This window comes from Somniosus microcephalus, chromosome 1, assembly GCF_052327205.1.
Source record: "Somniosus microcephalus isolate GS21.2 chromosome 1, FLI_Smic_1.0, whole genome shotgun sequence".
Taxonomy (NCBI): Eukaryota; Metazoa; Chordata; class Chondrichthyes; order Squaliformes; family Somniosidae; genus Somniosus; species Somniosus microcephalus.
Window position 1 is genome coordinate 246,741,855 of NC_140987.1, and position 14,296 is coordinate 246,756,150.

General features: G+C 44.3%; 1 protein-coding gene across 2 annotated transcripts in view; it reads right to left on the reverse strand.

Annotated features, from left to right (window-relative positions):
- The window catches only part of sh3gl2b (SH3 domain containing GRB2 like 2b, endophilin A1), a 234,633-nt gene that overhangs the window by 18,812 nt on the left and 201,525 nt on the right, over positions 1-14,296 (reverse strand). Inside the window, exons 4-6 of one of the 2 annotated variants that reach the window (XM_085991636.1) lie at positions 12,432-12,575; positions 8,568-8,627; positions 532-665 (exon numbers count right to left, since the gene is read on the reverse strand). In XM_085991636.1, the coding sequence (XP_085847762.1) occupies positions 532-665; positions 8,568-8,627; positions 12,432-12,575 (338 nt within the window). The remainder of the gene's footprint in view (positions 1-531; positions 666-8,567; positions 8,628-12,431; positions 12,576-14,296) is intronic. The other variant, XM_085991644.1, reaches the window with a different exon arrangement.

A 14,296-nucleotide genomic window follows, 5' to 3' on the forward strand; every position in this document is an offset into this window, starting at 1 on the left:
CATTATAGGAAACCTGAAATGGACTAGATTAACATCCAGCTGTGAGCTACATACACACAATGTCTGTTTAAGGCATTGTTCACATTAGTCCTTCCTTTCATCTGCGAACACACATCTTTGGCTCTCTAAAATACAACTTACAAAATTACTTTTACGGAGAGGGGACGGGAAGGGAGGAGAGGGAAGGGGCGAGGAGGGAAGGGAAGGGCAGGGAGAGGAGTGGTGGGGAGGGGAGGGGAGGGAAGGAAAGGGGAGAGGAGGGGAGAGGAAAGGAAGGTGAGGAGAGGGGAGGGGAGCGGAGGGAAGGGGAGCAGAGGAGAGAGGAGGGGAGGGGAGGGGAGACGAGAGGAGGGGAGGGGAGGAACAGGGAAGAGTAGCGAGTGGCAGTGAGGGGAGGGTAGGCAGAGAAGAGGGGAGGCGATGGGCGGGGAATTACAATGTTCAGCCATTTTATAAACATTCCTACTTTGTAAATGTATGCTCCAGAATAAACCACAAACATGGTATCAAGGACATCAATTATATCAATACCTGTATTTCTTTCAGGTCTTTGTCATGAAGGTTCTGCAGAGGATCGATGAAGTTTTGTTTTACTTCCATATCTAGGGCATCTTTCACCTCAGCAAGCTGCTTCATAGCTTCACCAGCATCCATCAGCGCCTGACCTGGAAGACAGTTCAAAAATATATTCTTCAAAATTAGGCTTTGAAGATCTGCTATTTCCACTTCATCAGAAAATTTGTTTCCATAAATAATTTTAATATTTCATAACAAACTATCAATTCCCTTTTCAATCTATTTAAATCACCCCAGAATTAATTAATTCTTATTTCATGGTAGTAATATACAAATTAACAAAATATAAGTATTGATGCTCATATAATTACAAAATAAATTACCAGTAACAGATGAAAATTTATAAATTGGTCAAAAGTCCACTGGGTTCAGATGCAGACATTTATGATAATTTGTAAAGCAAACATGCACACAGGCTGGGGTTGACTGATCCTTGTGCACGGAATATTGGATGTTATCATTCGTTCGCTACACTTTCTACAGTGGATCGCGTTAAGCCTCCATAATCTCCATTCCACCATTGCCAACTCTCACACCTTAGATGTTGTATTCCAGTTAACACAAGTCAATGGCAAGCTCCATTAAACCTATTCTCAAGGTCATGGAAGGAGAACAAGTATTGTAACAAGTATTATAATCGAGTCTGTATTACGTCACAGTTTTCATGTCCAGGAACTGAGCAGCAAAAGATAATTTTCACAAGTACATAAATCAGAGCCCCAAAGTTCAATGGTCATAAAAACGCATGTATCAGAGTCTGTGACATTATCCCACTACACTCATCCCCTTCCCCCAACAATAAAATATCTCAGGATTCAGATTTTTAATCTCAGCAGGTCCCATTACTGACGGCATTTGTACTTTAGCCTGGCACCGCCTCTCTTGATGAAGAGATTAGTGTGTAAAGTTAAGGCACATGGGATTGGGGGTAAGGTACTGACTTGGATAGAGAACTGGTTGGCAGACAGGAAGCAAAGAGTTGGAATAAACAGGTTTTTTCCGAGTGGCAGGCAGTGACTAGTGGGGTACCGCAGGGATCGGTGCTAGGACCCCAGCTATTCACAATATATATTAATGATCTAGAAGAGGGAACTAGATGTAATATCTCCAAGTTTGCAGATGACACAAAGCTGTGTCATGAGGAGGATGCCGAGAAACTCCAGTATGATTTGGACAGGTTGGGTGATTGGGCAGATGCATGGCATAGATACATAGAAGATAGGAGCAGGAGTAGGCCATTCGGCCCCTCGAGCCTGCTCCGGCATTCAACGAGATCATGGCTGATCATCCAAATTCAGTACCCTGTCCCTGCTTTCTCCCCATATCCCTTGATCCCTTTAGCCTTAAGAAATATATCCAACTCCTTCTTGAATATATTTAATGAATTGGCCTCCACTGCCTTCTGTGGTAGAGAATTCCACAGGTTCACCACTCTCTGGGTGAAGAAATTCCTCCTCATTTCTGTCCTAAATGGCTTACCCCTTATCCTTAGGCTGTGACCCCTGGTTCTGGACTCCCCGGCCATCGGGAACATCCTCCCTGCATCTAGTCTGTCCAAGCCTGACAGAATTTTATAAGTTTCAATGAGATCCCCTCTCATTCTTCTAAACTCCAGCGAGTATAAGCCCAATTGACCCAATCTCTCCTCATTCCTGCCGTCCCAGGTATCAGTCTGGTGAATCTCCGCTGTACTCCCTCCATGGCAAGAACATCCATCCTCAGATGAGGCGACCAAAACTGCACACAGTACTCAAGGTGTGGTCTCACCAAGGCCCTGTACAACTGCAGCAGGACATCCTTGTTCCTGTACTCGAAACCTCTCGCTACGAAGGCCAACATACCATTTGCCTTCTTAACCGCCTGCTGCACCTGCATGCTTACCTTCAGCGACTGGTGCACAAGGACACCCAGGTCTCGTTGCACTTCCCTTTCTCCCAATCTATTGCCATTCAGATAATAATCTGCCTTCCTGATTTTGACACCAAAGTGGATAACCTCGCATTTATCCACGTTATATTGCATCTGCCATGCTTCTGCCCAATCACCCAACCTGTCCAAATCGTACTGGAGTTTCTCGGTATCCTCCTCACAGCACACACTCCCACCCAGCTTTGTGTCATCTGCAAACTTGGAGATATTACATCTAGTTCCCTTGTCTAGATCATTAATATATATTGTGAATAGCTGGGGTCCTAGGACTGATCCCTGCGGTACCCCACTAGCCACTGCCTGCCACTCGGAAAAAGACCCGTTTATTCCAACTCTTCGCTTTCTGTCTGCCAACCAGTTCTCTATCCAAGTCAATACCTTGCCCCCAATCCCATGTGCCTTAACTTTACATGCTAATCTCTTATGCGGGACCTTATCGAAAGCCTTTTGAAAGTCCAAATACACCACAGCCACTGGTTCTCCCTTATCTATTTTACCAGTTACATCCTCAAAAAATTCCAGTAGATTAATCAAGCACGATTTACCTTTTGTAAATCAATGTTGACTTTGTCCGATCCTGTCACTGTTTTCCAAGTGCTCTGCTATTACATCTTTTATAATTGACTCTAGCATTTTCCCCACTACCGATGTCAGGCTTACCGGTCTGTAATTCCCTGTTTTCTCTCTACCACCTTTTTTGAATAGTGGGATAACATTAGCTACCCTCCAATCCATGGGTACTGTTCCAGAGTCTATCGAATTTTGAAGCTGACCAGCAATGCATCTACTATTTCTAGGGCCACTTCCTTAAGTACCCTAGGATGCAGATTACCAGGCCCTGGGGATTTATCGGCCTTCAATCCCGTCAATTTCCCCAACACCATTTCCCTACAAATACTGATTTCATTCAGTTCCTCCCTCTCATTTAACCCTATGTTCCCCGACATCTCTGGGAGGTTATTTGTGTCCTCCTTTGTGAAGACAGAACCAAAATATGTATTTTGTTCCCCATTATAAATTCCCCTGATTCTGACTGCAAGGGACCTACGCTTGACATCACCAATCTTTTTCTCTTCACATATCTATAAAAGTTTTTACAGTCAGTTTTTATGTTCCCTGCAAGCTTACTCTCACACTCTGTTTTCCCCTTCTTAATTAATCCCTTCGTCCTCCTTTGTTGAATCCTAAACTGCTCCCAATCCTCAGGTTTACTGCTTTTTCTGGCCAATCTATATGTCCTCTCCTTGGATCTTATGCTATCCCTAATTTCCCTTGTTAGCCGCGGTTGAGCCTTGGCAGATGCAGTATAATGTGGATAAATGCGAGGTTATCCACTTTGGTGGCAAGAACAGGAAGGCGGATTGTTATCTGAACGGCAATAGATTGGGAGAAGGGGAAGTGCAACGAGACCTGGGTGTCCTTGTGCACCAGTCGCTGAAGGTAAGCACAGCGAGAAGATTAGAGTACAGGAGCAAGGATGTCCTGCTGCAGTTGTACAGGGCTTTGGTGAGACCACACCTTGAGTATTGTGTGCAGTTTTGGTCGCCTTATCTGAGGAAGGATGTTCTTGCCATGGAGGGAGTGCAGCGAAGATTTACCAGACTGATACCTGGGATGGCAGGAATGACGTATGAGGAGAGATTAGGTCGATTGGGCTTATATTCGCTGGAGTTTAGAAGAATGAGAGGGGATCTCATTGAAATTTATAAAATTCTAACAGGACTAGACAGACTAGACGCAGGAAGGATGTTTCCGATGGCGGGGAGTCCAGAACCAGGGGTCACAGTCTGAAGATAAGGGGTAAGCCATTTAGGACAGAGATGAGGAGGAATTTCTTCACCCAGAGAGTGGTGAACCTGTGGAATTCGCTACCACAAAAGGCAGTTGAGACCAATTCATTAAATATATTCAAGAAGGAGTTAGATATATTTCTTAAGGCTAAAGGGATCAAGGGATATGGGGAGAAAGCAGGGACAGGTTACTGAATTTGGATGATCAGCCATGATCTCATTAAATGGCGGAACAGGCTCGAGGGGCCGAATGGCCTACTCCTGCTCCTATCTTCTAGGTTTATATGTAAGATTGTGTTTGGGTGCACTTTACTGAAACGCATTATGTTAAAAAGATATAGTTGATATTATACAGTAATGACAAATCATAAATTGGAAGGATCAATGTTTTAAAAGGCAGATTATGCATAATTAAACAAATGTTTAGCAGTATGAGCAACAACAACAACTTGCATTTATATAGCGCCTTTGACATAGTAAAACATCCCATGGTGCTTCACAGGAGGTTTTAAGGAGTGTCTTAAATGGAGGAGAGAGAGGTAGAGAGGAAAAGAGGTTTAAGGAGGGAATCCAAAGCTTGGGGGCTTGCTCCAAGTTAGAATACGGGCTGCAGAGTTTTGGATGAGTTCAAATTTATGGAGGGTGGAAGATGGCAGGCCGGCCAGGAGAGTGTTGGAATAGTCAAATCTAAAGGTAAGAAAGGCATGGATGAAGTTTTCAGCAGCCGATGAGCGGAGACAGGGGCGGAGACGGGCGATGTTACAAAGATAGAAGTAGGTGGTCTTGGTGATGGAGTGGATATGTGGTTGGAAGCTCATCTCGGGGTCAGATAGGACGTCAAGGTTGCGAACTGTCTCCGACGGGGATCAGGGAGAAGGATGGAGTCGGTGGCTAGGGAATGGAGTTTGTGGAGGGGACCGAAGATAAATTTCTACTCATCTAGTACAGCATGTCGGACAAGCAGCGTGACAAATTAGAGACAGTGGAGGGGTCGAGGGAGGTGGCGGTGAGGTAGAACTGGGTGTCGTCAGCGTACATGTGGAACCTGACATTGCATTTTTGGATGATGTCACCGAGGGGCAGCACATAAATAAGAAAAAGGAGGTGGCCAAGGATAGATCCTTGGGGGACACCAGAGATAATGGTGCAGGAGCAGGAAGAGAAGCCATTGCAGGTGATTTTCTGGCTCTGACTGAATAGATGAGAATGGAACCAGGCAAGGGCAGTCCCACCCAGCTGGACGATGGAGGAGAGGTGTAGTGTATGTAACTGTTCTACCTTTAAGAGAACTATTGTATGTAACCGTCCACCTTTAAGAGAACTATTTTAGGTGTGGCACTACTTTATCTTGGCTGCTGTATACTGTAATACCGACGGTGACCACACCGGTATATAAGTGCTGTGTCAGGATTTATTGGGCAGATTCGCCCTGACCTTCGAATAGTAAAGTCCTGTTAAAAGTTACTCTTGTAGTCTGTGTATTAATTCGCCATAATACCTACAGACTTTACAAGAGGCATTGGAGGAGGATGGTGTGGTCAACCATGTCAAAGGCTGCAGACAGGTCGAGAAGGATGAGGAGGGATAGCTTACCACAGTCACAGTCACATCGGATGTCATTTGTGACTTTGATAATAGCCATTTCAGTATTGTGGCAGAGGCAGAAACCTGTTTGGAGGGATTCAAACATGGAGTTGTGGGAATTATGTGCACGGATTTGGAGGCGACAGCACATTCAAGGACTTTGGCGAGGAAAGGGAGGTTGGAGATGGGGCGGTAGTTTGCAAGGACAGATGGGTCAAGGGTGAATTTTTTGAGATTCGGTAATGATGGCAGATTTGAAGGGGAGGGGGGCAGTACCTGAGATGGGGAAACTGTTAACAATATCAGCTAACATAGAGGCCAGGAAAGAAAGTTGGGTGGTCAGCAGTTTGGTGGGAATAGGTTCAAGGGAGTAGATGAAATAAGCCATTGTTTCTGTTTGATATGGGCATTTAGGCATTAAACAGCTGTCATGCTGATTAACTGACATGTGTAGTCCAATGTACTGCACTGCAGAACTTTAAGACAAGGGATTGTGCTTATGATTCCCCATCTCATGAGTTCCCAATCTCAGCCATGCTGTCAGGCTGGGAGTGAGTAGGAGATAGGTGCTTCCCCAGATGGAGAGAGGCGAAACCGGTGATTGAGGCACTTCGTACTGCTCTTATCCACTCTGGGCAGCTGGCATTGGGCAGGGGTTGGACAGCAGTTCACCTGCTCACCCCTGCTTAGCCAGAGAATAGCACGTAGCTCAGGGAGATCCGCAAGAATAATAAAAATGGCAACTTTGTTGGCGCGGAGGTGGTCAGAAGTGTTTGTGGCCTTGAAAGTTCTACACCACAGACAGGGGGAGATTTTGTACAGTTAATGCCCAGAACTTCGGGTCTCCACGGGTGAGTACACACAGGTTACTCACCCGTAGGCCCAATGGAAGTGCCGGTTTCCTGCATGCACTGCACATGCGTGGGAAACCGGCACTTCCGTTCCCCTGAAAGAGGTTCAGAGGTCGAACGAATGCGCGGGAGAGGCTGCACGTGCGCATTGAACTTATGGTTTTTTTTCAGGTTTTCCCGGGAGGGTAAGTCTCCAGAAGTTAGACATTTAAAAAGCAGGTGCAAGGCCTGCTTTTTACAAGGTAAGTGGTGAATTAATTAAAATTAATACATTTTTTCCACAGGTTTATTATTTTTAAATACTTTAAAGCAAGGTAAGTTTATTTGGAGTCTGGAGACTAGACAGATGGAGGTACGGCTACCAATGGCAGAACAAAGGGTGGGGGGGGGGGATGTACAAGAGGCCAGAATTGGAGGAGCGCAGAGATCTCGGAGAGTTGTCGGGCTGGAGGAGGTTACAGTAATAGGGAGGGGCGAGGCCGTGGAGGGATTTAAACATGAGGATGAGAATTTTAAAAGCAAGAGAACATGTCTCACCCCACAGTACAGGAACTGTCTGTTGCTCGCTAGCGCAGCGCGGCCACAACCAGCGTCCCTTAAAGGGATGACGGGAGCCCACGCTGCAAGTGTTAAAAGTAGGTTTGGTGAGGATTCTTTGGCAGCTAGATGAGCACCACTGTTCTTCCTGGGTCTCGGTAAAAGTTCTCCCTTATGTTAACTGTCTTGTTTGCCCCCACCCATAAATTAATCAATTTCTACCAACTCAGCCCTGTGGTGTGCCTCTGATGCCCGACCCACTCCCCCCCAGAATTCTGAGCTGCCCTTCCACACTCAGATCGTGCTGGTGGCTTGTCGCTTCTGTGCAGAGGAAGTTTAACCGTCAAAATTGGCCACTTCAAAATCTGTTGCTCCAACAGCAAAATCATTTTTTTCACACAAAAAATCTTAAATTTCTGATGATTCTTTTATTTCATTATCTCCTCCTGAAAGGACATGAGTTTTATGACTCACACCATGGGTTTGTGTTAACTACGATCTATCCCTTGCAGAAGAAAGAAATGAAAGGTTTCCCAGGCAAATCCACAAACGACATGTAAAAGGTAAGGTCTGATTAAATACTAAACTTGGGGTTAAATTCCATACACAGAGTTCAGAAGCATGTTTTCCAAACTTTGATCACTCAACTATTTGCGTTTTTCCTCAGCTCTCTGTATATTTTCACTCTGAAGGAATAAAAGAGAATTGGAAAGCCTTTGCGGACAGAAGAAACACTTTAAAACTTTGAAGTTCTAACTTCTATGGCACATTGTTGGTGCATAACACAATATTCCAAACCAAGACATTTTTTTAAAGACTTCTTTGTCGCTCATATGAAAACCATAATAGTTATGAAAAGCTTCAAACAGCTCTATAACACTTAGTAATTTAAATGTGTATATCTGATGTTCCTTGTCTGTCAGCTAGCCCCATCTACATTGTAAAATGACCAGAAATGACGCACCATCTTTTTCAACATGAAGCCCGAATTTGCCTTTGGATGTATTTTAATAATTTTTCTTACTGTTAACCATCTCTCACATTGCAGCCTAGCCTGACAGCTAAACAGGTGGCTATGTTAAAATGCTGTAATCGACTGTGGAGTGCAAAATGTAAAGACAATTGAGTTGATTAATAACTGGGATGGCACTGACTGTGACATACAGTGAAACCTGCCCATAAGACCACCTTTGGGACTGACTGTAGCTAGACCTTATGTGGCTTTATAGACCAGTGGTCTCCTAATACCAGTTCGAGTCTGGGTCATTCAATCGCTGTTGGGGTGATGTTAGGTACTCACTATAGATAGGCGGTCTTCTCAGGCAAGTTTCAGTGCATTCTGGATGGTTTGGAAACTGGACTGTGAACACAAAGGGTACATGGAGCACTGAAAGACATATCACCTAATTACAGCAACAGATTTGAAAGTTCATATCTAACATGATTAATACATTTTGGCATATGCAATAGCATGCAAAGGTGCCCCTCTTTAAATAAATACATCAATGGTTGTTGATATTGGAGTCACAGGATCCAAAATTTCCTGTTTGCATTTGTCATATTCTACCCACCCCCAACCCAAACTAAAATGACATGATATGTCCTAGAAATGTAATGAGAGGACAAATTAGAAATTACTTTGTGAAATAATTAGAAAGACATGCACAAAAAAATTAGCTTAAAAAGATATGCAGATCTGCACTCTGTTATCTAAACATTACCGATGCGCACACCTTTTAAAGTTAGCTTTATTCTTGCTGATTTAGAAATTTAACCAGGGAACCATGTGTCAATCAGAAAGATTTGCCCAACTACAACAGTGAGGGAGTGATACTGTTGCAATATAATTTTATAACAGTTGCAGGAATGGGCCAATGCTACGTTTTCAACACCTGTCCCACTTTCAGTGCAATTGGGGCACAAAGAAGTTACTGCCACACTCAGGGAGGGACAGTATAACTGTAGTATAAATTTCATCCTCCAACTTTTAGTTTGGAGACAATTAGGATAAATCCCCCCACACCTATGCAGTTTTCACCTTTTTCTTCAAATAGATGAAGCCAAAAATAATCTGGTGCTATCTACACTTTCATCCAAAATAACACTGCATCCTGGGTCTCTCTAAAATATATTGTACTCTGGAGTCCTGTTCTTAGTGCAGCAGGACTCCAGTAGCCATGGCAGACATTTTTCTCCTCCAATTTTCTCAATTTTTCCCCTGAAGGTGTTGACCCTTACTAGAATTCAGTTCCACAGACACTAACAGCCTAAGGAGCCATTCTTCATATATGAGCCGAGCAGGACTGGACTGGAAACAGCTACTTGAATGTAAATCAGTGTCAGAGCAATAGGAGGCATTCAAGGAGGAGATTCTGTGGGTTCAGAGCAACTACGTTCCCTTAAAGAAAAAGGGTGGGACTAACAAATCTAGAGCCTCCTGGATGTCAAGGGACATCCAGGGTAGGATAAAGAAAAAAAGGGAGGCTCAATACTTCAGAAACTCTAGAGGAGTATAGAAAGTGCAAGGTTGCAATTAAAAAGGAAATTAGGAAAGCAAAGAGAGAGCATGAAAAAATGTTGGCAAGTAAAATCAAGGAAAACCCAAAGATGTTTTATAAATACATTAAGAGCAAGAGGATAACTAAAGAAAGAGTAGGGCCTATTAGAGGCCATAAAGGTAATGTGTGTGTGGAGGCGGAAGACGTGGGCATGGTTCTTAATGAATACTTTACGTCTGTTTTCACAAGCGAGAGGGGCAATGCAGACATTGCAAACATGGAGGAGGAGTGTGAAATATTAGATGAAATAAACATAGTGAGAGAGGAAGTATTAAGGGGCTTAGCAGCTTTGAAAGTGGATAAATCCCCAGGCCCGGATGAAGTGTATCCCAGGCTGTTAAGAGAAGCAAAAGAGGAAATAGCAGAGGCTCTGACCATCATTTTCCAATCTTCTCTGGCTACAGGTGTGGTGCTAGAGTACTGGAGGACTGCTAATGAAAGGGATAGACCGAGTAATTACAGGCCAGTCAGCCTAGCCTCGGTGGTGGGAAAATTATTGGAAAAAGTTCTGAGGGACAGGATAAATCTTCATTTAGAAAGACACGGATTAATCAAGGACAGTTTGCATGGATTTGTTAAGGGAAGGTCCTGTCAGAATAACTTGACTGAATTTTTTGAGGAGGTAACAAGGAGGGTCGATGAGGATAGTGTGTTTGATGTAGTGTATATGGATTTTAGGAAGGCTTTTGATAAGGTCCCACATGGCAGACTGGTCACGAAGTAAAAGCCCATGGGATCCAGGGCAAAGTGGCAAGTTGGATCCAAAATTGGCTCAGAGGCAGGAAGCAAAGGGTAATGGTTGATGGGTGTTTTTGTGACTGGAAGGCTGTTTCCAGTGGGGTTCCACAGGGCTCAGTACTAGGTCCCTTGCTTTTTGTGGTATATATCAATGATTTAGACTTGAATGTAGGGGGTATGATTAAGAAGTTTGCAGATGATACTAAAATCAGCCGTGTGGTTGATAATGAAGAAGAAGGCTGTAGACTGCAGGAAGATATCAATGGACTGGTCAGGTGGGCAGAACAGTGGCAAATAGAATTCAATCCGGAGAAGTGTGAGGTAATGCATTTGGGGAGAGCTAACAAGGCAAGGGAATACACATTAAATGGCAGGACACTGAGAAGTGTAGAGGAACAAAGGAACCTTGGAGTGCATGTCCACAGGTCCCTGAAGGTAGCAGGACAGGTAGATAAGGTGGTTAAGAAGGCATACGGAATACTTGCCTTTATTAGCCGAGGCATAGAATACAATAGCAGGGAGGTTATGCTTGAACTGTATAAAACACTAATAAGGCCACAGCTAGAGTACTGCGTACAGTTCTGGTCACCACATTACAGGAAAGATGTGATTGTACTAGAGAGGGCACAGAGGAGATTTACCAGGATGTTGCCTGGAGTGGAGAATTTTAGCTATGAGGAAAGATTGGATAGGCTGGGGTTGTTTTCTTTGGAACAGAGGAGGCTGAGGGGAAACCTTATTGAGGTGTATAAAATTATGTGGGGCTTAGATAGAGTGGACAGGAAGGACCTATTTCCCTTAGCAGGGGGGTCAACAACCAGAGGGCATAGATTTAAAGTAATTGGGAGGAGGTTTAGAAGGGATTTGAGAGGAAATTTCTTCACCCAGAGGGTGGTTGGGGTCTGGAACTCACTGCCTGAAAGGGTGGTAGAGGCAGAAACCCTCACCACATTTAAAAAGTGCTTGGATGTGCACTTGAAGTGCCATAACCTACAGGGCTACAGACCAAGAGCTGGAAAGTGGGATTAGGCTGGATAGTTCTTTGTCGGCCGGCGCAGGTACAATGGGCCAAAATGGCCTTCATCCATGCTGTAAATTTCTATGATCTATGTGAGCATCATAGGCAAGCCCAATTCTGTCCTCACTCAACATCCACACTTTCCAGCAAGCGATAATGGATAGCAATGAAGAACAGGAGCTAGTGTGGGGACACTGAGGTTCAATGCAGGAGCCTCAACACTGAGCCAAACCAAGGAGAGCACTTCAGACCTGTCTGAGATGCATGGCTCAGTACAAAAATTAGCAAAGCATTTACTCACAAAGTCATTTGAGGGAGCTTTGTACGTATTTTATATTTTAAGAACATGAAGGGAATTGCACCCAAGTAGTTTTTCAGCAGTGCCAAGTTGAGAGTTCACTCATCAAACATCAGCATAGTTTAATTTCTGCACCGTGAAGAAAATTGCCATTTTGTGAATTAGGAGAATTTACCGCTGGTGAGACCAACAGCAAACCTACCTCAGTGTAGGAGCAGGAATGATTTGGGGGAAAATATGTTTCAGAATTTCCCAACATGGTCATATAATTTGTGATTAATCCACCCATTGTTGCCACATTCCGAATTTATTGGACTTATTAAAAAAATGTTAGTTCAAGTTTAGTGAAAAAACAAATCTTGAAAACCAGCCCAATGATAAAAGTGTAAGTGAGTGTATGAGCGTGTGTGTGCGCGTGAGTGTGTGCGCGTGTGAGTGTGAATGTGTGTGTGAGTGTATGCGTGCGTGCGTGAATGTGTGCACATGCGTGCGTGTATGCGCGCATGTGCGTGCGAGTGTATACCTGAGCTATTAAATTAGCTACAAACTCACCAAAATTTGATTCTTCACCAAGTTCTTTTCCAAACTTGATCATACTTTCCCCCAACAGGCCCTCCGCCTGAGGATAACCTGGTCCTTTCTCCTGCCCTCTGATCTTGGACATTGTGTTGATCATTGTCAGTTTTGCTCTGGAGGCTAAATACAGAACAACACAGGAATACAGAGAACACAAATCATTCAGTTATCCTATAATCTGACATTTGGATCCAGGCACCATTTGTAGTGAAATTATAAACATCTTATACACACATATTTAAGTATACAGCTGTATTATATAAATAGAGAACTGAGAAGATCATCTCCCCTATTGTCACATCATATTACAGGGCACAGTTTCAGAAATGCCTGTCCTTTTAAATCAATGGCCGCACATGTACATCTGGAGTTGCTATTGTTCAGTGTCTGCTCCCCGATTGCCAGCAAATGTAGGTGTCTTTATTTTTGGTCTTGTTTGATCTGGTGGGGGGTGGGGTTAGCAACTTCTGATGCGTACATGTTTGCCAAATAGTACCAGGCTACCTAGTCAATGGCACAGACAGTTTTCTCTAGTGCGGTGGTTAGAGGAGTATGCTGCCTTTAGCTGTATAGAGTCCGCCTGATAGAGATGGAGCACACAGCCTTGTGGTGCAGATGGAGATGTCGACTAGAGATGGGAAACAGAGCCAGTTGTGATCGGTTTTGTTGGAAAAGGACGTGCAGCTTTAGGCATATATGGGCTTATGACAACATTGAAGTATTTGTGTCTAGTTTTGGCTTGGTAGCTCTCGTTTTAAATCCGGTCATTATACATAAAGGAGTAGAATTTCTGCAGATTCTGCCAAAGTTAGAGCGGGACATTTGGAGAAACCCTGCAGGAATTCCAGACAAAGGAGTTTAACAGCCTGCTAAAATCAAATCCTGTACCAAGCCTTTTCCTCTGACAATGTTACATTGTGTATTATTTAAAAGTTATTTACAAAGGCTTAACTCACTGAGCTGCATTAAAAAAAAAATTTTTTGTCTACTTGGAGTTAGGTGGCAGGTTGTCTAATATAAATATGTAACTATATATGCCTGTTACGTTTGTGCTTGCTCACCTATTGTAAAATAAAATTGCTTAATATTTTAAACTTAAAATGAGGAGTGGTGTGGTGCTCTACTGCTTTTGAAGACTAGACTGCCATCTTATGGAGACAACTGGATAAGACCTGTGACTGAAAGCAACTACCAGATTGTTTTTTCTGTTTGCTTTCTGGGCACATTACTGAAACCGTACCTAGTTCTCAAGGCTAGGATAGATACTCTCGAAGGTATGGGAGTTGAGACTCGCGCAGGAGAGCGATCTAAGATAGGAGAGCTGAATAATCTAGAGTAAGATTAGACAAGACCTAAAAGTGTAAGCTGGCCTCTGTTGTAAGGAGGAGGAATGTGGCCTCCGGGAGTGGAACCTCGCCAGTATTAGCCTCAGGGAGTGGGCCCTCGCCAGTATTGGCCTCAGGGAGTGTTCCCTCACCAGTATTGCCCTCAGGGAGTGTTTCCACGCCAGTATTGGCCTCAGGGAGTGAGCCCTCGCCAGTATTGGCCTCAGGGAGTGGGCCCTCACCAGTATTGGCCTCAGGGAGCGGGCCCTCGCCAGTATTGGCCTCAGGGAGTGGGCCCTCGAAGGTATTGGCCTCAGGGAGTGTTTCCACGCCAGTATTGGCCTCAGGGAGTGTTCCCTCGCCAGTATTGGCCTCAGGGAGTGGGCCCTCGCCAGTATTGGCCTCAGGGAGTGGGCCCTCGCCAGTATTGGCCACAGGGAGTGGACCCTCATCAGTATTGGCCTCAGGGAGTGGACCCTCGCCAGTATTGGCCTCAGGGAGTGGACCCTCGCCAGT